General features: G+C 35.7%; 1 protein-coding gene across 1 annotated transcript; it reads right to left on the bottom strand.

Moving 5' to 3' along the window:
* Positions 1-2,891: 2,891 nt before the first annotated feature.
* Positions 2,892-4,235, bottom strand: LOC140157990 (5-hydroxytryptamine receptor 7-like). Its single transcript, XM_072181238.1, has one exon. It carries the CDS (start codon positions 4,233-4,235, stop codon positions 3,144-3,146), a length of 1,092 nt encoding a protein of 363 aa, XP_072037339.1. The 3' UTR covers positions 2,892-3,143.
* Between the last annotated feature and the right edge of the window lie 21,325 nt (positions 4,236-25,560).

Here is a 25,560-nt window from a genome sequence, read left to right as displayed (position 1 = left end):
CTACGTCAATAATAGAATAATCGATTTCAATCGAATTGAATACATTGCTCCATTTTGAGTTTGTAGTTGGACTACTGAGCGACCTAAGCGATCGATTGCTAGCCAATCAGATAGAACTCCTTTTCTTGCGTTCGGTGAAATACCACTCGCCCGTCTCTCACCAACGGAGTATTAAATTCATATTTATCGTATAGGACGTCGACACTGTGCGAGGGGTCCCGGGTTCGAATGCCACCCAGAGCAAACAACGTATTTCTTTGTTTTCTCTCTTTATTCCTTCCTTCTTTCCCTTCCCGTCGCCAAAAAGTCCTTAGGCGGTTAGTGTTAACACGGTAAACGCAATTTGACACCACAGAATAATTATATTCTACTTTTAATATATCATGTCATATCGACATCCTTTTTAATAAGTCGACTTGTTAATGTTTATCTCATCATGTCACATACTCCCCAGCAAACACAAAAACGTTTTAAAAACGTTTTAAATAAGTTATATTTTTGGTTTTGGTAATAACATTAAAATGTCGGGTTATATAAAGGTCATGAAAACGTTTTAAAACGTTTTGTATGAAAATACACTACAACAATATTTTTAAAATATTTTCGAAATGATATTGTAAACCATTTTCGCAAACATATTTTGCCAAATATTTTGCCAACACTTAAATAACATTATGTTAAAATATTTGCACCCAGCAAACAGAGAAATGTTCTTCAAATATTTTTTTCAAAACGTTTTAATAACATTTAAATGTCGGGTTATATAAAGGTCATGAAAACGTTTTTAATACGTTATTGCAAATATTTTGGGCAAACATTTTTTGCAAAATATTTTTTCAACCTCAAAGTAATATTCTGTTTAGGATGTTTTGTATCAAGTTTCCAAAAATGTTTTTGGAGTGTTATTAAAACGTTTTTATACCCTTTGTATAACCGGACATTTATACGTTTTCTGTAAAACATTTTGTGCTTGCTGGGCAGTAGATTATCAACAAATGTTTTTTGATGCTATGAAAATGTTTTATACCCTTAATGTACCCTTTATATAACCCGACATTTAACGTTTTCTGACAACCTTTTATAACCTTTTGCGAATGATGTCGAAAACGTTTTGTGTTTGCTGGGTCCTTTGTAAAGTTGATTTGGCGTGATAATTTACCTTGCCGTGTCAGCATCCACTTGTTTGCTAGGTTTACTTGGCGGGATAATTTAAGTTCCTATGGCAACATGGACGAATTTTTGCTAAGTTGATTTGGCGTGATAATTGATCTTGACACGTTATCATAATGTTGATAATAAGTCGACATGGCTAGATAATTATCTTACCAAGACGTGGCACTTATACGCTATCACTTGATATGTGAACTAGGAATAAAACTCCGGATTTATTATAAAAACCGTTATTCGTTATAAAAATAAACTTTACTGTAATTACAGCAATTCAGGCTTTGTCTTTCACATGCTGTTTTGGTATAATGATGTAAAAATGGAAATTTGAGAAAAATTGAAGGCGTGGTCTGAAGGTGCAAATAAAGTAAAAACAATGGGCAAGGTGGCAATTTCTTGAAGGAGAATATATATGGGTTTCTTCATATCCCCCCCCCATGGAACACATAACTTAATCTTCCACAAAAGGAGTGCGACTTTCAAAAGGGGTTACATGAATTGGTGACTACATGTGAAGGAAAAATGTCATTGTCTAAATAGTGGGCGTATGAATTTCAACAGGAATGTCCCAATATGCATTATCATTTTTCATGTACATTTATCGTTCGAAATAACAAACAAATGTCGTTACAATCGTTTTAACTCACTATAAAATCCCTGGCAATATGTAAAAGTGTAGCCATTAAATTGCTAGTCGGTGATGTATATTGTCAAGAATTGCGTCAATTGAAAATGCACAAAAAAGACATCCACTGTTCGGAACGGGTAATCAAAATCGATTGTTTGATAATTTGATAATTTGCTGGAACGTTAATGGAAATATTCTTTCATTCAACACGACCACACTTTGTTCAAGCAATTTATTTCAGGTTAAGTATGATAACAGGTCACTGCAAACCCCCACCTTTTATATATCATGTTTATAGCTTAAACTATCTTTCCAGCTCATGAAACAGATTCATCAGGATCGTTCATAGTTCATTTAATTGATAAAGGTTCTTTTTCAGATCAAATTAAAATGATACTACTCACTCAAAAATATTTCAATTCCTATCAGGAATCCTATCAGATTCACAAATCTGCCATTGCCGAACATGTTGCCAACAAAAACCACCGACTGGACAAATTTATGACCAGGTCGTAAATACTCGGCAACAAGAAAGTTTGGTGACGTCATGCATCCAATGAACTATGACTTTGCTAAAAGAGTGCTTCCAAATTTATATGAAGTGTAGCCATTAAATTACTAGTCGGTAATGTACATTGTCAAGAATTGTGTCAATTGAACATGCACAAAAAAGACATCCACTGTTCGGAACGGGAAATCAATATCGATTGTTTGATAATTTGATAATTTGCTGGAACGTTAATGGAAATATTCTTTCACTCAGCACGACCACACTTTGTTCAAGCAATTTATTTCCGGTTAAGTATGATAACAAGTTACTGCAAACCCCCACCTTTTATATATCATGTTTATAGCTTAAACTATCTTTCCAGCTGACCAGATATTTCATTCTTATATAACTAGGGCAGAGCAATTTAAAAAAAAATCAACTCATCGATAACCGAACAGGAAAGATTTTCTACTTGATAGTGATTTTAATATACGATTGGAGCATTAAAATGACATAAATGTTTCTGACTCGTATGACGAAATGGTACAATGAAGATTAACAGGCAATTTATTGATCGTGTTTTCATATGTCACGTCACTCCCCCCTTAAAAACACGGCTTCTGAATGGTTTAAACATTTTACGGAATTTTCCTTTTCTATTATTTATCTCTAAATTTGGCCTGTTCAGCTTGTCGATATGCTTAAGTTGTCGTGAAACCGGATCAATCTTCGGGAATACAGCATTTCAGTCGAGTTTCTGAAAAGTTGTCGTTGGACAATATGAACTGTGTGTGTGTTTATTGATTTATAAAAGAAGGCAGAATGCAGAAATAAAAACACAGTCCTTCGATAATTATATCACGTCGGCTTCATGGTGCGCCAAAGCTGTCTAAATTTTAGTAAATAAAATTTTCTTATTTTTGACTGTGTTATCGCGTACATGCATGGATTAAGAAACGAGTTAAAGAACACTAAACTAACCAACCGACCTCTTACAATTGGATCGTAGCATTGTGAACAAAAGAACGACGTGAGCATGTATAGGAGGTATGGTAATGAGCACACACCCATAGCGGCTATCAAGGAAATAAACGTCATGGCGGGTTTAGTGTAGTGATTTGTAGACGACACTTTTGTTAGTCTTATAGTGTCATTATTTTCGGTTGAAGATCTTCCCACTTTGTTATCCCTTGATCTAGAGTCTCTCTGCATATTTACTTGTTCAGAAGCATTTAGTATTGGTTTAATTGCTATATTAACTTGTCTATGTTTCTTCAATCTCACCCGCAGTAAGCAGATGAAAGAGAAACTTAGACTGCTTATAATTGCCAATGGGATAAATGAACCGATGACACTGATTATGAGAGTAACAATGAATATTTCTCGCGATGGTGATAAACAATTGTATCTGAAATCAACAACCCGTGCGTTTGGTAGTGTCTTTGCGTATTCCCACAGTGAATGATCTAATATATTTGGAATCACCGAGAACAACCAACACAATATTATAGTCACTTTGATTCTGGATTTATTCTGAATCCTCAAGTAAGAGGAATACTCACGATGAACCAGTAAAAATCGATCAAAACTTATTGCTATAACGGTAGCCACACCACCGAACACAAATGTATCGCATAAAATCACCCATATTCTGCAACCTATTTCTTTAGTAAGCCAACAGTTGCATATGTGGTTCGATATGATAAACGGCATACATAATAGCCCAATTCCGAGATCAGCAACGGATAGATTAAGCACTAGTAGGTCGCTTGGTTTTTCACGTAAACTGCGCTCTTTATAGTAAGCATATATTGTGGCAACATTTCCGAGGATCGTAATGAGGCAAACGAATGAATAGAACGCCGCTATGATGTAAAATGTGCGGTAGTCTCTGCTCACATCTAGTGAGGAGTCGTAGCCGTAGCTTTCAAGTGTAGTATTAATTAACATTGTTTGCCGAAAATTTGACTCAAAATTCAAGTAAAACATGCATTAACACTAACGTAAAACATAACATGGTCAAAGTATTGTCCTGTATGATCTATAACATACTTCGTGGATCTCATAGCTGCGTCAGATCAGAGTCGTTCTCCCACTGAATCTGTAATTTAATAACCAGTTCGCAGTTTTGTCCTCAAAGTAATTTATTGGTGGATGACTTAGCCCTCCCAAACTTAGAGGAGATACGTTTCCTTTATTCCATATCTTGTGGAAAATGCCAATGTGGAAAATTTTCCTTTTCTATTATTTATCTCTAAATTTGACCTGTCAAGCTTGTCGATATGCTTAAGTTGTCGTGAAACTGGATCAATCTTCGGGAATACAACATTTCGAGTTTCTGAGTTTCTGAAAAGCTGTCGTTGGACAATATGAACTGTGTGTGTTTTTATTGATTTATAAAAGAAGGCAGAAATAAAAACACAATCCTTCGATAATTATATCACGTCGGCTTCATGGTACGCCAAAGCTGTCTAAATTTTAGTAAATAAAATTTTCTTATTTTTGACTGTGTTATAGCGTACATGAATGGATTAAGAAACGAGTTAAAAAATACTAAACTAACCAACCGACCTCTTACAATTGGGTCGTAGCATTGTGAACAAAAGAACGACGTGAGCATGTATAAGAGGTATGGTAACGAGCACACGCCCATAGCGGCTATCAAGGAAATAAACGTCATGGCGGGTTTAGTGTAGCGATTTGTAGACGACACTTTTGTTTGTCTTACAATGTCATTATTTTCGGTTGAAGATCTTCCCACTTTGTTACCCCTAGATCTAGAGTCACTCTGCATATTTACTTGTTCAGAAGCATTTAGTATTGGTTTAATTGCTATATTAACTTGTCTATGTTTCTTCAATCTCACCCGCAGTAAGCAGATGAAAGAGAAACTTAGACTGCTTATAATTGCCAATGGGATAAATGAACCGATGACACTGATTATGAGAGTAACAATGAATATTTCTCGCGATGGTGATAAACAATTGTATCTGAAATCAACAACCCGTGCGTTTGGTAGTGTCTTTGCGTATTCCCACAGTGAATGATCTAATATATTTGGAATCACCGAGAACAACCAACACAATATTATAGTCACTTTGATTCTGGATTTATTCTGAATCCTCAAGTAAGAGGAATACTCACGATGAACCAGTAAAATCGATCAAAACTTATTGCTATAACGGTAGCCACACCACCGAACACAAATGTATCGCATAAAATCACCCATATTCTGCAACCTATTTCTTTAGTAAGCCAACAGTTGCATATGTGGTTCGATATGATAAACGGCATACATAATAGCCCAATTCCGAGATCAGCAACGGATAGATTAAGCACTAGTAGGTCGCTTGGTTTTTCACGTAAACTGCGCTCTTTATAGTAAGCATATATTGTGGCAACATTTCCGAGGATCGTAATGAGGCAAACGAATGAATAGAACGCCGCTATGATGTAAAATGTGCGGTAGTCTCTGCTCACATCTAGTGAGGAGTCGTAGCCGTAGCTTTCAAGTGTAGTATTAATTAACATTGTTTGCCGAAAATTTGACTCAAAATTCAAGTAAAACATGCATTAACACTAACGTAAAACATAACATGGTCAAAGTATTGTCCTGTATGATCTATAACATACTTCGTGGATCCCATAGCTGCGTCAGATCAGAGTCGTTCTCCCACTGAATCTGTAATTTAATAACCAGTTCGCAGTTTTGTCCTCAAAGTAATTTATTGGTGGATGACTTAGCCCTCCCAAACTTAGAGGAGATACGTTTCCTTTATTCCATATCTTGTGGAAAATGCCAATGAGTAATACTTGTACGTGTCAGTCGTATGGCTCAACATCCAACCTGAATGGCTTTGTGAAACTTGGCTAAGGCTGTGTGTTTGAGCCAGATGAAAACGTAAACGTAACCCTTTTTCCTTTGCACGAGAAATACAGTGTTAATCGATGTTGTAAGAACATTTTGTACTATACCATAATCACCTTACGAAGTCGGCAAAATAACCACGATAACCTAAATAAAACGTGTTGATATAAACAACATAGCGCTAACCACTTTACGCATCATAATTCAGTTCCTTCTCATGTAACCAAGCAAATTTCTATCTATAATGGATTTTCAAGGTAAAAGCGAAATATAATTCGATGGTTGCAAAAACAAAGTAATATAGATCTGGCCAAATTGCAGTAAGTAATATTTCTAATGCAAAATCGACGTTCCAATACACATTGTAAATTCCTTTTTATTAGACAAGTTAGCCATAAAAAAGAGCGTATTGAAAATTGCATGCCATCGAAGAGAAGTCACGTTCTCAAAGAAAGCATACTATGTGAAAGGCCTGGTAATGGCGTTGTTTCAACTATCGGAGCATAATTTGATTTACGTACATATCGCATTTCATGGAAACCTTTCAAATTTAGCCGTGACCAATTTACGTTCTGTGTTCTGGGGCGAAATCGATAACTTGATCTTGATTGAAATGTACATCAGTCGTTTCGGCATAAAATTATACAACAACCAATTTACGACGTATCATAGTTTGTTTCATCTATAGTTATATTTTGGCTTTTGGTTTAGGTAAAAACGTTTTAATAACATTAAAATGTCGGGTTATATAAATGTCATGAAATCGTTTTAAAACGTTTTGTATGAAAACACACTACAACAATATTTTTAAATGTTTTCAAAAAATGTTATTGTAAACTATTTTTGCAAACAGTTTTGCCAAATATTGTGTCAATACTTAAATAACATTATGTTAAAATATTTGAACCCAGCAAACACAGAAATGTTCTTAAAATGTTTTTTTCAAAACCTTTTAATAAAATTTAAATGTCGGGTTATATAAAGGTCATGAAAAAACGTTTTTAAAACGTTATTGAAAATATTTTGGGCAAACATTTTTCGCAAAATATTTTTTCAACCCCAAAATAACATTTTGTTTAAAATGTTTTGTATCAAGTTTTCAAGAATGTTTTTGGAATGCTATTAAAACGTTTTTATACCCTTTTTATAACCCGACATTTAAACGTTTTCTGTAAAAGATTTTTGTTTGCTGAGCAGTAGATTATCAAAAAATGTTTTTTAAGGTTATGAAAACGCTTTATACTCTTAATATACCCTTTATATACCCCGACATTTAAACGTTTTCTGACAACCTTTTATAACCTTTTGCGAATGATGTCGAAAACGTTTTTGTGTTTGCTGGGAACCAATAATTACGATATATCATAGTTTGTGTTATCTATAGCTATTCTACCAACTCAAGTGCCGGTGTTTGATTTTGGTGTATTTTGATTTGGTATATTTGAATGATTTTGGTGTATTTGAATTTTTTTAAATTTTGATGTACAGGGTGATTAAAAATGAAGTAGGCCTAAACTCATGATTGTAGCAATTTTGTACGAGATCAGATGTAAATAAAAACATCATTGAAATTCATTTTTAAATTGTTTCAATTTCAATGTTATCATTATTTGCACTGCACACAAACATGCGAGCCAAGTACAATACCGTAAAACTTCGTCTACAAGCATATATAGTGTTTTTTATGAAAGCTAAATTAATTCGATACAAGCGTAAATATGCCAATACAATACATTGGTCTTAAAATAATACTGGTTTGTATATGCATGGATCCGTAATTTATTTGCTCAAACTCCATAATGGCGCCTGGATTAATGTAGCTTTCATCAGAAGCACTCTATATGCTTGTAGACGAGGTTTTACGGTATAGCACTTCAATTATCATGATTATGGCGACAAAGTTTCATGAAACCAGGAGTCCGCGTGAAGTCCATCGTCTCTTTTGTATTTAGTTTCCCACAGCTGATCGGATATCCGTCGTGGATTTTGCATTTGAATATATGCCACACCAATCAATAAACTACACGCATGGTAAGTGAACCCGTGTGCAGCTACAAAAATTGTCGGGTTTTATTCAAATAAGTATAAATCGGTTATAAGCAAATGCAACAATTCTATTTATTTTTTTAATTTAGACGTTCAGAATCTGCTCTTTTCAATTATATTTTCATTTACAGCGGATTCCTTCTAGATTTCTTACAAAAGCGCCACACAGATGAGTTTACTTCATTTTGACTCATCCTGTACATGGCCAGATTTGACATAGGGATATTATGGACGCTGACCCAAGACACAAGATTCAGGGACAATAAAAAAGGGGGAAATGTGAAAATGTCTAGAAACACTGGTTTAAAATGTAAAAACTTGTAACTTGTAAGGAGTAAGGTGTAACTTGTAACTTGAGGGATGTAACGGATAGCCTGACTCGGGCACTGAAAAGGTAACTCTAGCCATAATTATATATACTGAAATGTAAAACCCGTATAAAGATTTATAGTTGAAGATTTTGATTGTGTGCTTCCTCAATAGTGTGAATATAAACATAAACATAAACAATGCGATTTAAAAAGCGCCTTTTACAAAAGTAGGCAAAGCGCTAAAAGAGAGAAAGACAAGAAAGGAAAAAGAGCTAATCAGTGGGAAAGAGGTGGGTTTTAAGGAGATTCTTAAACGTGGTAATATTTTCTTGACCTGGACAGTGGTGGGCAACTCGTTCCAAAGGCGCGGCCACGCTGTTGAAAAGGCGCGATCGCCAGCTTGTTTCTTGGAACGAGGCACTTCAAATGTGACAGCAGCGTCAGATCGAAGCGCATAAGATGTTTTGTGGGTCCGAGGTTGAAAATAAGAAGAGATTTAATCAGGTGATTGAGTGTGAAATGCTTTGAATGTCTGGAGAAGACTCTTGAACTGTATTCTTTGGGCAACAGGGAACCAGTGGAGAGATTGGAGAAGAGGAGAGGCATGACTGCGACTCGGATGAATACTCTCTCATGCTTATTCAAAAAAAAAATCTACATTTTGATTAATTTGAGCGCGTTCTGTTTCAAACAAATCACTGATAATCCCTTCAAATATATTTTTGACCACCGTTAAGGGATGGGGTATGAACGTTTGGACAGTATATATTGTGGGACATTAGAGCACATGAAACATATTCTGAATACGAAGAATGTCCTTTTGATATCAAATATTTTAGATTTTTGAAATTCGCAATGTAATACACATTTTATGGCAAATGATTAAAATTTATATTTTGATATTTAACAGTACTCGAAGTAAACTTTATAAATCTGATGATTTATACTTAAAGTGTATATAGGTGGGATAAAAAGCCGATGATCAATTGAAAATATTGACCTTTCGTATTGAAGATATGGATTTTTTTTCCAAAACACCAACAAAACTAGGTCTTTTTGGGAAAAAAAATCCATATCTTAAATATGAAAGGTCAAAATTTTCAATTGATCGTCGGCTTTTCCTCCCAGCTACATACACTTTAAGAATATATCATTAGATTTATAAAATTTGCATCGAGGACTGTTATATCAAAAACGTGAAAAATATCAAATTTTAATAATTTGTCATAAAATTTGTATTATATCGTGAATTTCAAAAAATGAAAATTATTTGATACCAGAAAGACATTCGATATGTCTGATGTGCTCTCATGTCCCAAAAAATACTGTCGAAACGCTCAAAACGCTCATTCCAGATCCCATAAGGCATTTACCAACATGCCGATGTACCAATGTACTTTCACTTTATTTGTCAGTTCTTTTTTTTTTTCAGTTTTCTTTTGTTTCTTTTGTTTTAAATTAAATCCAAACGCATAAATTAGCCATTCACCACTCTCAAACCAGATGTCTAGTCTGTGGCGTTTTGAATATTTCTGTTTGTCACTTTTAAAACTGGACCTTCATCTAATCAAATGCTTGTAACTTTGCTTCTTGAATTCACAGATGATTCAATGTGGTGTCATAATGTGCAGGATTAGATAGTGTATCTATTAAAAAAACAAATTTACCCCAATATTGTTCAGTTTGGAAATTGTGATTATTTTTCCAAGTGTAAGGATACTTTATTGGCGCAGTATAGATGGGCTAGTTATTTGTAGTGATTAAAAAGCAATATAATTCGAAATTGATCACAGTACTATTTCATAATAGAACTGGTTTGACTACAGAAGTATCATAGAGATTAATCCTTTTATCTTCAGTAAATAACTTAAAATTAAAATAATAGTGTATGTGTACACGACGTGATAAGATCAATAACTATTTGATAATATCATATTTGTTATTACAGACGAACCGTTTCTTGTTTATGACATGGTATTATTTACTGTTTGTAGGTGTAAAGGTCATAATTCAGGCAGTTTTTGGTCAAAGCTGTGACACGATGAGTCAGCGAAGTATAAATATCGTACATACTATATTCAACACTCATTAACATCGTGAGCATTTATCTGACGTTAACTTCATACATGTGTACTCAAATCACACGAGGAATTAATCAAAGGATCATGTTTGCATACGTTTTGGCACTTTTTGACAAGAACCATTGCGCATCTCTGGTAGTTGCGGGGTGTAACGTTTTTGAAACCCGCCGATAATCAGTACAGTCACGATATTATGTTATCAACACGTAACACATTTCAGCTGATATAGGTCTTTGAAGTTGCAAGTTTGTTCTTCTTTCTTCTGAACATTTATAGCTCACATATAATGGAATGTTCGAGAGTGGCTAATTCGTGACCAACTCCTTATTTGCCAAGCGTATAATATGCATTCCTCATGAAAGAGATGGCGTTTGAACCCACCATTACGGCAAAGTGTGATCTTCTGTTACTAAATTGTGTGTGTTTAACTTCCACCGGTCTTGTTTAGACCTAATTAAAGAGCATACCGAACTGTAATATAGCTACAATTGTTATGTGCCGTGTTAAGCTTACCCGACATTTAACTATGATTTGGAATAATATAACAAAACAATGAGGTTTTTACACGACAGACGCTGAATTAAGCTTAACTATTGCAGGTGCTGATTAGTGTTTGGACAACCATTGCGTACATGTTAAAAACTGGACTTTGACCAAAACTGAGGGCGCAATTTTGGTGAAATCTTACAATGCCGCTTTAATTAGAACATATTGCATAATTGTGAGCGCCCCACAAGCACATGGTAACACAATGTTGTATTAGATCTACCTTCGAGTACCTTTTCTTTCAAATATAAATATTAAAATGCTGTTCGACGAGATTCTCGAGCATGTTGGGGATTTCGGTCCATATCAACGGAGAACATTCTTCTTGGTCTGGCTCATGGCAGTACCAACCACATGGCATGTTCTACTTCAAGTGTTTACCGCTGGTTATTCAGATCATTGGTGCTATGCTACAGAATCAGACACCATCAATTGTTCGGACTGGAACATAACTATGACAGAATGTAATGATGCAATTAAACATGCCACTATTCCTATTCATGTGAAACCTGGGGAATCAGGGACAGGGGAATATGAGAGTTGCCATCGATATGATATGACCGGGACGGATTTTGAATTTTACCCTGGTGTCGATCCAACTAAATATACTAATTCTACAATGCCATGTGATGCAGGATGGATGTATGATAAATCACAATATAAAGCGACAATAATAATGAACGTAAGTATTGAAATAATTAGGCAGATACGTTTTCAAGTTAGCGTAAAGAAGTGCATAATTGAAAGATTGCGATCTTACGCCGAAGGTAACTTCTACACGTATGTGACGCACTCACTATACTGTGAACTGGCGTACGGTTTAGACGTTAGCGTTGGCAAGGGCGCGGTGTGATTGGTTGCTGACCTGCGCAGTACGGCATTTTGGGTCTGGTTGACGTCAGGACGTCATACGCAAACTAGTCTTTTTAATTCTGTCTTCAATATAGTGTTCACGGATTACCCATCTCTCTTTCGAAGACTCCTCCATGAAATGTTGCCTTGGAGTGGATAGCTCATTTACTCTACAGCGAGTCTGTTACCTTTCAGGCATTACATAACGCTGGCACCCATTTGTATACCTAGATAGGGAGAGGCAATAGGGGTAAAGAGCCTTGCCTAAGTGAACAAAACTTTTGTAACGCGGGGATTTGAACCCACGACTTCGAGCTACCTTGATATATTATGTCGAAGTCTTAGACCACTGCGTCACAATGGTGTTAAACTGTTCTTCAAAGACATTGAATTTAGCAGGAACTATATGAGGTCGATGATTACAATTATTCAAAATATGCATTTTTGCTGATGATACTGTTGGCATATTGTCCATATTGCTATCACAACTGTGGTAAACGGGAATTTAAAAAGAACAATGACTGTGAAGTTAAAACAATGACCATGATATGTTTTCTTCTCGTAGTTTAACCTTGTTTGTAGCAGAAGCTTCTTTCCTGACTTGGCGCAGTCTTTGTTCTTCACTGGTGCTGCATTTGGTTCTATTATACTTGGGGCGTTAGCAGATAGGTAAGCTCACAAATTTGTCGCCAACCTTTTTGGACCTGAGGACCTGAGGCCATATTGCGAATTTCAAACAGTTTGACGGACTAGTATGCATAATATTATTTGTAAGAAAGGCTTCGCGGATATACAGCATTGGGCATATATGTTGCACTTACAAGCTAAGTGACAGGATTGAAACGTGGCGAGGAAAAAAGTTCGATCTCCACAATCCAATTCTGTCACTTCCATATTCTTGTTTACAACAAAAATGCTACTTTTAATCTTTCTCATCTGGGGGTGAAAATATTTGCCAACAACATGTCATTATTACGGTCGTGTAAACCCTAAGGTCCGTATGCACAAAAGAGTTAGACCAGGTCTAAAGTTATACCTGGTCTAAGTGGAATTTTATTTCATCAGGAATGGTCCTTTACTATTATTTCCTTCCAAAAGTAGCTAGCAAATATTAAAGATTTAAATGCAAAGTTCAAAAATAGTTCAAAATAACTTAAGCAAATGTAAAGGAATTGTCCTTTCTCCTGAGACTTAATTTCACTTAGACCAGATCTAACTTTAGACCCAGTCTAACTCTTTTGTGCATACGGACCTTAAGCTGTAACTGAGGTGCCATATTACTCCCAACTGATAGGTGTACAATAATTGTTGTGGAACTACTTTCTTTTGAGATATAAATAGTTTCAATTCTTGTGTTTCATTTGTTTCTTTTTTCATTACAGTTTTGGTAGACGTCCTGTACTTGTCCTGGCGGTATTTGGACAATTTCTTCTTGGTTCTATTGTTGTTTTTTCTCCAAACATAGCTACCTATGTAGTCTTCCGTACTCTCCAGGGAGTTGTTAATGATACCGTGTTGTCTTTAGCGTTTGTTATAGGTAAGAACATTAGTTCACAGTACATGGTATAAAATGTTTTTCACATTATTCGCAAAAGGGTAGTAAAGGTTGACAGAAGACGTATAAATGTCAAATTATATAAAAGATATAAAACGTTTTCATTCAAAAAAGTTATACAAAATTCATTCATTTTTTTGTGTGTGAAAACTTGCTACAAAATATTATGCAATATGTTACATACTTAAAAGTATGTCAAAATATATTGCAATAACATTTTGCAACATTAAACAATGTTTTTATTTATAGTATATTTTCATACAAAACGGTTGCTATACTACATTTTGCAACATTAAACAACGTTCCTAGCAAACACAAAAACGTTTTTAAAACGTTTTAAATAAGTTATATTTTGGGTTTTGGTTTAGGTAAAAACGTTTTAATAACATTAAAATGTCGGGTTATATAAAGGTCATGAAATCGTTTTAAAACGTTTTGTATAAAAACACACTACAACAATATTTTTAAAATGTTTTCGAAATGTCATTGTAAACTATTTTTGCAAACATTTTTGGCCAAATATTTTGCCAACACTTAAATAATTTTAAAATATTTGCACCCAGCAAACACAGAAATGTTCTTAAAATGTTTTTTACAAAACGTTTTAGGTAAAAACGTTTTAATAACATTAAAACGTTTTTATACCCTTTATATAACCCGACATTTAAATGTTTTCTGTAAAACATTTGTGTTTGCTGTGCAGTAAATTACCAACAAATGTCATTTAATGTTATGAAAACGTTTTATACCATTAATGTACCCTTTATATAACCCGACATTTAAACGTTTTCTGACAACCTTTTATAACCTTTTGCGAATGATGTCGAAAACGTTTTGTGTTTGCTGGGTTTTTATTTATAGTATATATATTGTCATTGTCATTTCCAAACTACGTCCCGATATTGTCATGGTCAATGAAAAACAGAAATCTATCCACTTGATTGAGTTAACTGTGCCATTTGAACAAAATATCTCTAGTGCACATGCGCGTAAAACTCTTAAGTATGAGAACTTAGTTTCTGATATTGTTGACAATGGCTATGCATGCAACATCACCTGCATCGAAATCGGATCCCGTGGGTTGGTTACCCCTGAAACCAAAGAGCGTTTGGTTACTATATTTTCTTTTGGTAAGTCAAAACCACCGAGATCTTTGCCAAAAGACCTCAGCAAAATTTCCCTGTTGACCAGCTACACTATTTGGAATGCCCGCCATGATCCTTCCTGGGGCACTGCTGATCAACCCCACCTCCAGCTTTAATCTTCTTTGGCACTCGTCCAGTTTATAGTTTTTCGTTGCTCGCGTCGTTGCATGCATAGCCCTGCATAGTTGATGACTTTTGTCTACCAACTTGTCCTGGGCGTAAGTCCAGTCTTTGTTTTTCATTACTTTCTTTGTTTGTCTGTTTTGCTGAATAAAGATTGATGATATATAATAATATATCATACAAAACGATTGCTATACTACCCTCCCCCAAAAACAAAACAAACCCAGTCATTCATTACCAAAAAAACGCAGCCAAAACGTATGAAACAGGGGTAACCCTTCTCAGCGATTAGCACTACGGTTTAATTATCGTTTTAAAATAATTAATTTGTGTCATTGATTACCATAGGTGCCGAATTTGTAGGACCAAAGCGGCGTGTGGTTGCCGGTATGATGGTGAATTGTTCCGCTGCTGTCGCCGTCATGTCACTAGGGATCATTGCTGCATTTGCCCGCAACTGGCGTGGGCTTCAACTCTTTACATCTGTGCCCTCTTTACTTGTACTGTTAACCATTAGGTAAGGATTGTTTAAGGGATCTGGAATGAGCGTTTTGAGCGTTTCGACAGTATTTTTTGTGGGACATGAGAGCACATCAGGCATATCGAATTGAATTCTGAATACGAAGAATGTCCTTTTCATATCAAATAATTTTCATTTTTTGAAATTCACGATATAATACAAATTTTATGACAAATTATTAAAATTTGATATTTTTCACATTTTTGATATATCGTCGGCTGTATTCCATAGTGGCGTATAGTGATTTTTGGTCATTTTTTTGAAAATTGGCACATATGTCTTTAATGATGTTCTCTTTCATTTTTTCTAAGTCTCATCAGTCATAATTAGCTAATTAATTAGTAATTAATTAATTAAATGTGGCGTATAGTTACAAAGTGACATTTTCCGTATTCCATAGTGGCGTATCGACCATACGCCACTTTTTATACACATTTTATAATTATGAAATATCGGCAAAATGAAAAAAATCGTATGTCATAGTGGCGTACGCGTATCGGGCCTATACGCCACTATGGAATACGAACGACGAAAAGTAACGCCATAGGGATTACACGGCGACCGAGGTGGCGTGCGGTTAACGTAAGGTTAGGGTATTGCGTTTTGTCCGTTTTCCATAGTGACGTATAGTTTTATTGTCAGTTTGCCAGCAATAGTATGTATTTATTTCTTTTGAAAAATATATAACAATAAAATCTATTTAGTTTACTACAGAAATTTCACGTCATTTACAAAATGTAATGAATGTCTGATTTACACAACTCGATTTTAAATTGGCATTTCTTCAAACCCGATTTTCTCGAAAAGTTGTTTATTCGCGGCGCCCCACTATACGCCACTATGGAATACGGACGACGATATAACAGTCCTCGAAGTAAATTTTATAAACCTAATGATATATTCTTAAAGTGTATGAAGCTGGGATGAAAAGCCGACGATCAATTGAAAATTTTGACCTTTCATATTGAAGATATGGATTTTTTTCCCAAAAAGACCTAAATTTGTGTGGCGTTTGGGGGAAAAAATCCATATCTTCAATACGAAAGGTCAAAATTTTCAATTGATCGTCGGCTTTTCATCCCACCTACATACACTTTAAGTACATATTATCAGATTTATAAAGTTTACTTCGAGTACTGATCAAAAATATCAATTTTTAATCATTTGCCATAAAATGTGTATTACATTGCAAATTTAAAAAAATCCAAATTATTTGATATCGGAAGGACACTCTTCGTATTCAGAATGCAATTCGATATGTCTGATGTGCTCTCATGTCCCACAATAAATACTGTCCAAAGGTTCATACCCCACCCCTTAAGGTTGGCAACTATTTTAAACTGCTAGTTCACAGTATCTTGCGAAAAGCAGTGAGCTTTGAAAAAAATTGCATTGATCATTTCATAGCGAGTGTGCAGAAGAATTCATTATATCAAAGATATACTTTGTAGGTCCTGTGGTTCTTAAGTTATATTGTTAAGAGGGCTGAAACAACAACACTTTTGTATAACGTATATCTCATTAACAACAATAAATCAAGCAAGTTTTCAAAGTATATGATTTGTAGAATAAACTTTTGCAAAAGTGCTATTTTTCAATAATATATTGATTTAGATATTGGAATCGATTTTTTGCCTGCTTCGACCAACAATACCTAGTGTAGCCTTAATGTCATGATCTAATATTCTTTATGAGTTTGGCAGACGGCCGAATAACGATTCGTCCTTTTGAATTAGCGATGAGGGGATCAGTGCTTTAGAGATAGAGGGCAGCATATCATTATCTAATGGTGACTCATCGTAATTAGTAAGGAAAAGAGGGCAGCACTCATGATTAGTTTAATGGCGTAGTACCACGCGAGCGACCCCCTGCTCACTAATTCACGATAATTCAGGCGTAACTTGAATTTAACAACGAGACGAATCATTCGGCCGTCTGGCAAACTTTTAACGATGTGAACTTCTTAAAGCTTGCCAGGTGATTCTGAACTATTTATACCATCTGCGACTCTCGTTGCCACATACGATCCCTTTGGTATAAATACTTAGGAACATAGAACTGTATCAATATGTCAGCACTGAACGTCGTTCATATTGCTCCCAGTATAATAGTAGCGGGTAAGCCGCCCAAGTGCGTAAACATCTGCAGGTATCAACAAAAATAAAGTGTTAGAGATACAGAGATAAAAGTGTTAGCGATACAGATTATATCACGAAGTAGTTTTCTTCTGAACTATTTATGCCATCTGCGACTCCCGTTGCACACCGACACCGCCTGGCTAATAATTATTTGGTGCAGCAGAGACACTAAAATGAATACACGGGATCGATACACGTGAATTGCTATGCACTATTTTGATATCAGACGAAAATCTTCGTATACCGGGTTAGAAAATGATGAATATATCCCGTAAATGATTTTTCTCAAGAAACCAGATGTGGTCTCATACACTTGAAAATACGTGTTGAACAGATATGATAGTCGCTAGAATGCGCTTTGAAAATTGGCCGTGCGCTTTGAACTCAAAATTTGACCAAAACTCTAATTTTATATTGCGTTGGTCCTGTAGCGTGTAGCGTGGTACTACAGCGTGTAGTACAGCTGCACTCACTACTATAGGCAGTATAAAAGTCGATGACCATTGACCTCAATGGGGTATACAAGCTTATTCACGCACAACCAAGATCAATTACCCGGCTATTGTGTGTAGCCTTAGTCATGTCCCTCGACTAATTCTTCGTCTCAAAGAGCTTCAAAGGTCTGAACCAAATGGCCAATCGTGGCTGTGGATTCAACCTACCATGGCGATTTATGCCATGAAGATATAGGGTCGATGACACTGTGCGTTGCCACATACGATCCTTTTCGCATAAATAATTAGGAACATAGTAATCGTCTCTTAGTGCAGTGGGGATCAAAAGAAAACAACTTCATGATATAATTTGTATCTCTAACACTTTAAGGTTATTAATTATTTTAAACTGTTGTGATTTGGTAGTTCACAGCATCTTACGAATGGTAGTGAGCTTTGGCAAAAACTGCATTGCTCAATTCATAGCGAGCGTGTAGAAGAATTAAAATATCACAGATACACTTTTATAGGTGCTGCGGTTCTTGAGTTACGTTGTAAAGAGGGCTGAAACAACAACACTTTTGTAAAATGTACATAACTCATTAACAACAATAAATAAACCAAGTTTGCAAAGTATATGATTTGCAGAATGAACTTTTGCAAAACATCAAGGCGTTAATTTTCAATAATATATTGATATAGATAATGAAAATCGATTTTTTTTAGGCTGCTTCGACCAACAATACCTCGTCTACCCTTAATATATAACGCTTTGTCTATCAGATTTGTACCAGAATCCGCCAGATGGCTTTACTCAATTGGGCGTCATGATGAAGCCCATGCTATCTTAAAGAGAGCAGCAGAAGTCAATAAAGTAGTCTTACCAGATGGCATATTTTTGACATCCGAAAGCAGCGATTATCGCAGGGAAAGCGTTCAAGAAACAAGTGTAAGTTGAGTATATACAAGGACGTGGCTTTTGTGTTTCAATACATTAATGTGATGATTAAATCACTAATAAGTGTATATATTTGAGGAGGACAGTCTTGCTGTTATTTTAAAGGTGTTACAAAATAATACCAAATCGGCGTTGTACTCTTGCAGCAGCAACGATGTTACTTTTAACACCGGATGTTGTGAGGTATACTGATATTGTTACGTACGTGTTGCTCGAATTTTCTTTGATAAGCATTTTAAATGCTATAGACCACTTGACATGTGGCGTCATTGCCCGGCAGTATGCGCGCGAATTATGGCACTTTCCATTGTTCTTTGCCCTGCAGTATGCGTGCGCATCGTAGTTTGCTCAGGGCATGTGCATTTTAAATCTCCCACCACATTTCATATAGTACAAGAAAGCCACTGAACAGTGAAGCGGTTCGTTCGAGCATATCGAAAGACCAATCCCTCGCCTTTGTTGATAAACATTGATGTCAAGTGGTCTATATCTCTTAAGGTTCAGTGCCACTTTTTAATGGGGGAAATGGCTAATTTCGGGCGGCATTTTCAGTTTCAACAGTTTCATGTTAAAGTAGATGATTTAGATGCCAAGTGATCAAAAACTCAATATAGGTTGACCTGAGACTTTTCTTGTTTTAACGCACTAATCCGTAAACACCTTAAAATGGCAGTGCGCCCTCGAAACTAAAAGTTTCAATCAGGTAGGGCGAATATTTACTAAAAAACGATGCCGTGTGGATGAATTTTGGTAATATTATAACAAAACGGTCATTCAATGAGAGAAAATATACCGTTTTGAAGCGTCAAAACCCAAGATGTACTTTTTTGGCTATATAACTTGGTTAATTTCAGTGATTTCAAAGCAGTCTTTTCAGATGCCACACAAACAAATAGTTCCTTGTCGTATTCCCATGCATCGGCCTAGTTAGTGGTATAAAACTTAAAAATATATTATCAAATCATTGGTTTAATCATCACATATGCTTTCATACTCCGCACTGGCATTTCCTTTCCTCGTATTTTACTCCCACAATGTAGCTCTTGTACGAGCTCAATCTTAATCACTATTTAAAAATCTTAGGAAATGTTTTCTTTTCACCCCTAAAAATATTTGTTATCTACCTTTAACAAGTATCGGGTCAACATTTTTCTACCGTTATTAGGTAATTTCCTACGATTTTTAAATAGTGATTTAGATTAATCGTCTTCTTATAAATATTGAATTGCGGACGTCCTCGTAAATCATACATGAAAAAAAATTAAAAATGCACCAAAATAACATTAAGAGAAGTACGAAATAATTGTTATCAAATTCTCCTTCTTTTTAAGGAAGAAAAATATCAGCCTTCATTTAAAGACTTATTTAGGTATCCCAGTCTTCGAAGGAGAACTGTTATACTAATGGGTATCGCGTAAGTTATTTATAATTTATATCTACTTTTGTTCTGTTTGTCATCTTCATCATAATTTGTTTTATACTTTTGTTGAAGTTTGTTGAATCTTGAATGATCAAATTGAATGGAAAATGCCCATAAAAATGGTTTTACCTTTAAGTGTTTTTCTTCCCTTTTATTCATACCTTTTTATTATAATTTTAATATGCATCGGGTATACCCAGTGTCTATAGGTTGAACAAATTGAGGTCAAAGGTCAACAAGGGGTCAATTCCGTTGAATAACCAATTAGCTTCAAAATGCTGATGCTTCCGTAAATTAAATACGACAATGATGGCAATTGCACATATGAATCGGCTATAATAGCCATTATCTATATGCTGTACACAGAATTGAGGTTAAAGGTCATTTATGGGTCATTTCCGTATGGGACCAGAAAACGTAACTTTCATTAAAAATGTTACTCCTTCCACATATTACATAGCACGATGATGTACTTTGCCTATATGCATCGGTTATACTTAATTTACATCCGGTAAACACAGACTTGGGGTCAAAGCGCATTAAGGGGTCACTTCCGGTATATAACCAAATACCTTAAAATGCTGCTGCTTCTGCAAATTACATAGTACAATGATGTAACTAGAAGCAATGACTGCGTGACCATCTCAAGGTCAAATGTCATTCAAAGGTCATTCCCAATGGGTCTCGCACTTCTATAAAAGTGTCGATCATATTTTGTTTACCTCATTTTTCAGTTTCACCAATGCTTTTGTTTATTTTGGTTTGACCCTGGACACTGCTAATTGGGGAGATCGCGATTACGTCATTTTCTTCACTTCTGGTATAATAGAACTTATAGCATATCTGTTCTGTATATATGCACTGGACAAATTTGGCAGAAAACATACAGAGGCAGGGGGCTTACTTTTAGCCGGTATTGCGTGTATTGTGGCCGAGTTAGTTCGTAAGTACAGTCAGTTTTTAAAGTACGTTGGAGATTCTGCCCACTACATCGTGCTCCTCGACCATTACTATGTACCCTCCTTTTTGGGACAACATAGGAGCACAACACCGGTTGCGCGGGAAAATCGATGGGCAGCGGATAAATTTGAGGGAACCTTTCATCAAAACTATAAAATAATGGTAGAAAGCATGCCATTTCTGTATGTTACTCTGGAATTGACACATTTTTGGATACCGTAAAAACTCGATAGTTAACAAAAGTGCTTACTATGGAGCACTTTTGAAACATGCAAGCATGAAGTGTCCTATCCACAAAATTGTAAAGGGTTTGAGCAAATCATCGATACACACAGTTATATACGAACAAGTAAACCTGCAAATTAGAACCCCATTAGATCAGTTGGTAAAGCGCCGGACTTTGGAACAATTTCATGTTTTCAAAAGCGCTCGATAGTAAGCAAGTATGCTAACTATCGGGTTTTTACGGTATACAGCTTGGAATTTTAAAGTTATTTTTAAGCACCTTTTCCAGATGCCAGAAAATAGTCCCTTTTTTCAAGCACTGCCCAGCTCTAACACTTGCTATAAAATGTATCAATTTCTTATGGACTTCAGAACAACAAGAGGTGGTTAAAAACTCATAAAAAGTTTGTAGATAAATATTTATTACAATATTGTATTCAATATATTATATTTTCCAAGAGGTCGTTAAGTGGTCAAAAGCTACACAAAATTATTGTTTTTATCTTGCTTTTGCTTTTTTTTGTGTGAATAATTTGGTAATTTATTGCAGCTGCAGGATGGTGGAAAATAATGATTGCTATGATTGGTAAACTAGGGGCCGCAGGTTCTATAGCAACCACGCCGGTGTACATCATCGAACTTATGCCAACCCCTGTCAGGTAAAAAAAAACACATTCTAATAACATAATCGTTTTACCGTTTCAGCGAATTTAGAACAATGATATCTTTCGTGTTACACGCACTGGTGAGAATCAAAACAATACTTATTGTCATTCTTAAACAAATCAACATTAAAATTATGCTTGGATATAATTTGCTATTATAATCAAGTTAACTCCCGTGCATAATTCACGCTAGCGAACACCAAATATTTTTAACAAGTTAATCTGATATTGAATATCTTATTTTAGTGTATTATTCTTGTGTCACACTCAAAGCCATTCAATATTATATAATTCTTTCTGGTGCTTCATTAGGTTCCACTGCCTGAACAGAATTGATCATGTCTCACCTCCTTTTTCAACCAAATCGACGGTAATAACTCTTATAGTGAGGTATTAACATTTTACCACAAATTCCATAGGGCAAACTTCACTTCCTGGGAACTAAATACCACACAAGGTCATTTATGTGACACATTGACCTATGTGTGTCATATACTGCCTCTAGCTATAATGACAGCTTGGTGATCTGCTTATTATTTTAATCGACAGATACTAACCTCAGGAGTGAATTCCATTTATGATCAATTCTCTTCAGATAGTGAACCGTGTAACCTAATATCTCCTGGTACTTATTTCCTTTCTTTTTACCACAATTTCCATGAGGCAAACCTCACTTCTATGTGACACATTGACCCATGTGTGTCATATACAGCCTCTAGCTATAATGTCAGCCTGGTGATCTGCTTTTCATCGACAGATACTAACCTCAGGAGGGAGTTCAATTTTTGATCAATTCTCTTCAGGTAGTGAACCGTGTAACCTAATATCTCCTGGTATTTATTTCCTTTTTTTCCAAACCAGGAGCGTTGGTGCAGGTCTGGGATGGATGGCATTCGAAGTGGGTAGTATTGCTGCACCTCTTACTTTCCTAGCAAGTTCCTATGTATGGGAGCCGTTAGCTTTCTTCCTGTTTGGTGGATTTGCATTAATAGCTAGTTTATTTACCATGTTGTTACCTGAAACCAAAGGAACTCGACTTCCTGAGACTTTAGAAGAAGGCGAAAATCTTGGAAGGTGAGTTTTTAAAGATACTATTAGTTCATACTACTTTTGTGATTCTTTCAGTTATTCAACACCTGCACACTGGTATTTGGGTTTGAAATAATGGTAAAGGCTGCTTAAAGGATTGTGAGTAAAACACGCCGTCGCAATTCGAGGCCCGAAGGAAATTGAATGAGTAAAAAGCTTCCTTTTGAGTCTTCTGCGTTCATGAATGAATGAATAAATGAATGAATCTTTATTTCTATAACCAAACAAATACGAAAGATATCTTCAAATCACATATCAAAACATAAAATAAATAATACAAAGACAATTATGCACACAAGACAGCACACCCCTCCATGTTACTCTCTGACCATTTTCCTGGCAAATGAGGAACTGTACCGACATTGCACTATGTACTCTCGCCTTTATGGTGATACCGTAACTAGATTGGTGGATATTGCTAGCATCCAATATTGAGTGCTTCTCCAAATCAGCGATATCGGAAGGTTGCTGAATTCGACAGCCTTGCACAAAAGAGTAGTTAGACGTATCCATGGCCGCATGTTCAGCTGTGTTTTTAATATACCAGCAACAAAAACATTCACACCAGTTTATTCTACAGAATATATAAGAGTGCTCTATAAATAGATCCCAACCGTTAGATGAATAGATTGATTTACGGCCAGGGACGGCTGTTCCAATTCTTTGTTTAAGAGCCAGGCTCCCTAATTATGTACATGAATAAGGGGGGTTGTGATACAAAAAAAAATAGAATTGTCTCTAAAAAATAATTTTGGTACATATTAGCACCAACAACTCACATGTAAAATATGAGCGTGCACAGCGCCCTCGTTCAGCTTTAAAAAATTCTTGAAATTTCAGCCTCTCTGAGCCTTACTTGCAAATGGTAAACTTTGGAGGTGCATAACATCGTGCGCCATCATCATCCCAACCTGCATTTTGCATTTTTTTAAAGTACCAAATGGTTACATTACAAAACCAAGAAAAAAAATGGGATCTTGATGGCGCCCAAAATCAGCAAATCCAATGATTAGATGAAAAGCGCCCTCGTGCAAACTTCAAAGCATCATAACGGGCTGCGCCATCAAGATCCCAAGTCCGAACAAGTTTGAAATTAAAGACCTCAATGGTAAGTTAAATTTTTCAGCAAAAAGTAGTAGTTAACAGAGGTCAAAAGTCAAAATTTCCTGTTTTCACGCATTTTTAAATGCCTGTGTTAGTGCGCGCCAACGTCACCCGACTCTCCGAATAGCATTTCATCAAAGAAGAGGTAATTCTCTGCAAGTACTGAAAGATTAGCTTGGGATCTTTTGATCTTCATATTTTTCTGATATTTTGAAAATGGACTTAGCCTCATTGTGGAGGTTAATTTGCCCTCTTTTGCCTATGTGCAGCACAAAAGTGGCACTTTGACCGGCAATAAATATGTGCGCCACAAGATCCCATCTAACTTTTTGGATGTTTAGCTAGAGGGGCGTATGTACAACTAAAATCAAGTAAAAAAAAGTGGGATCATGTAGGCGCACTAATTCAATAGAGGTCAAAGTTCATACTCTGCTGAATTGACATATTCTGCCTATGTGCAGCACAAAAGCGGAACTGTGACCGGCAATAAAAATGTGCGCCAACAAAATCCAATCTTACTTTTTGGATGATTAGCTAGAGGGGCCTAAGTACAGCGTGTCCCAAAAGTAACTTAACATTGTGAATTTGCCATATCTCAAATATTTCCTACTTCATACCAAAATGGAGAACATATTCACATAGATTGATCTTTTAGAATTATTATGATACCAAAAACAGCATTATTGATGACCCCTTGACCTTACTGTGCGACTGTACACATGTGTGTATCAAACTCCTAAAAGCAAGCTCATATTATGTTCTTTGTTCAAGCACATGAATGATAGAGTTGGTTCACTCACTGCACACGCTACATTTAGGTAAGAACATTCATGGATTACATGGCCTAGCGTAAGCGAGACTGCTGTTTGAGATTATAATTAGGATATATTGACAATATTAAACTTTACTTTAAAACCGTTTAAGTGAAGATGAATTTCCTATAGATCAACAAATTCAGATGGTATGGTTTTTTTGCCGAGACGGAGTCGGACAAACTCACTCAAGCAAAGTTTAAGGAACATTTTAATGTAAATTATGCACCCAGCCGAAATACAATCCAGCAACTAGTGTAAAAATTCTTATCAACTGGATCTGTTCATGATCTATCTCGGGCAGGACGTGGACGAACAGGAAGATCGGCTACAAACATCGATGTCATACGAAGAGTGGTGGCGAAAAGCCCAAGACGATCAGTATGTCAACTTTCAATGGAGAACAACGTACCGCGTACAACT

This window comes from Amphiura filiformis, chromosome 7, assembly GCF_039555335.1.
Source record: "Amphiura filiformis chromosome 7, Afil_fr2py, whole genome shotgun sequence".
In the NCBI taxonomy this organism is placed as follows: Eukaryota; Metazoa; Echinodermata; class Ophiuroidea; order Amphilepidida; family Amphiuridae; genus Amphiura; species Amphiura filiformis.
Note: the sequence above shows the minus strand (reverse complement) of the source record. Positions and strands in the feature narration are given on the sequence as shown.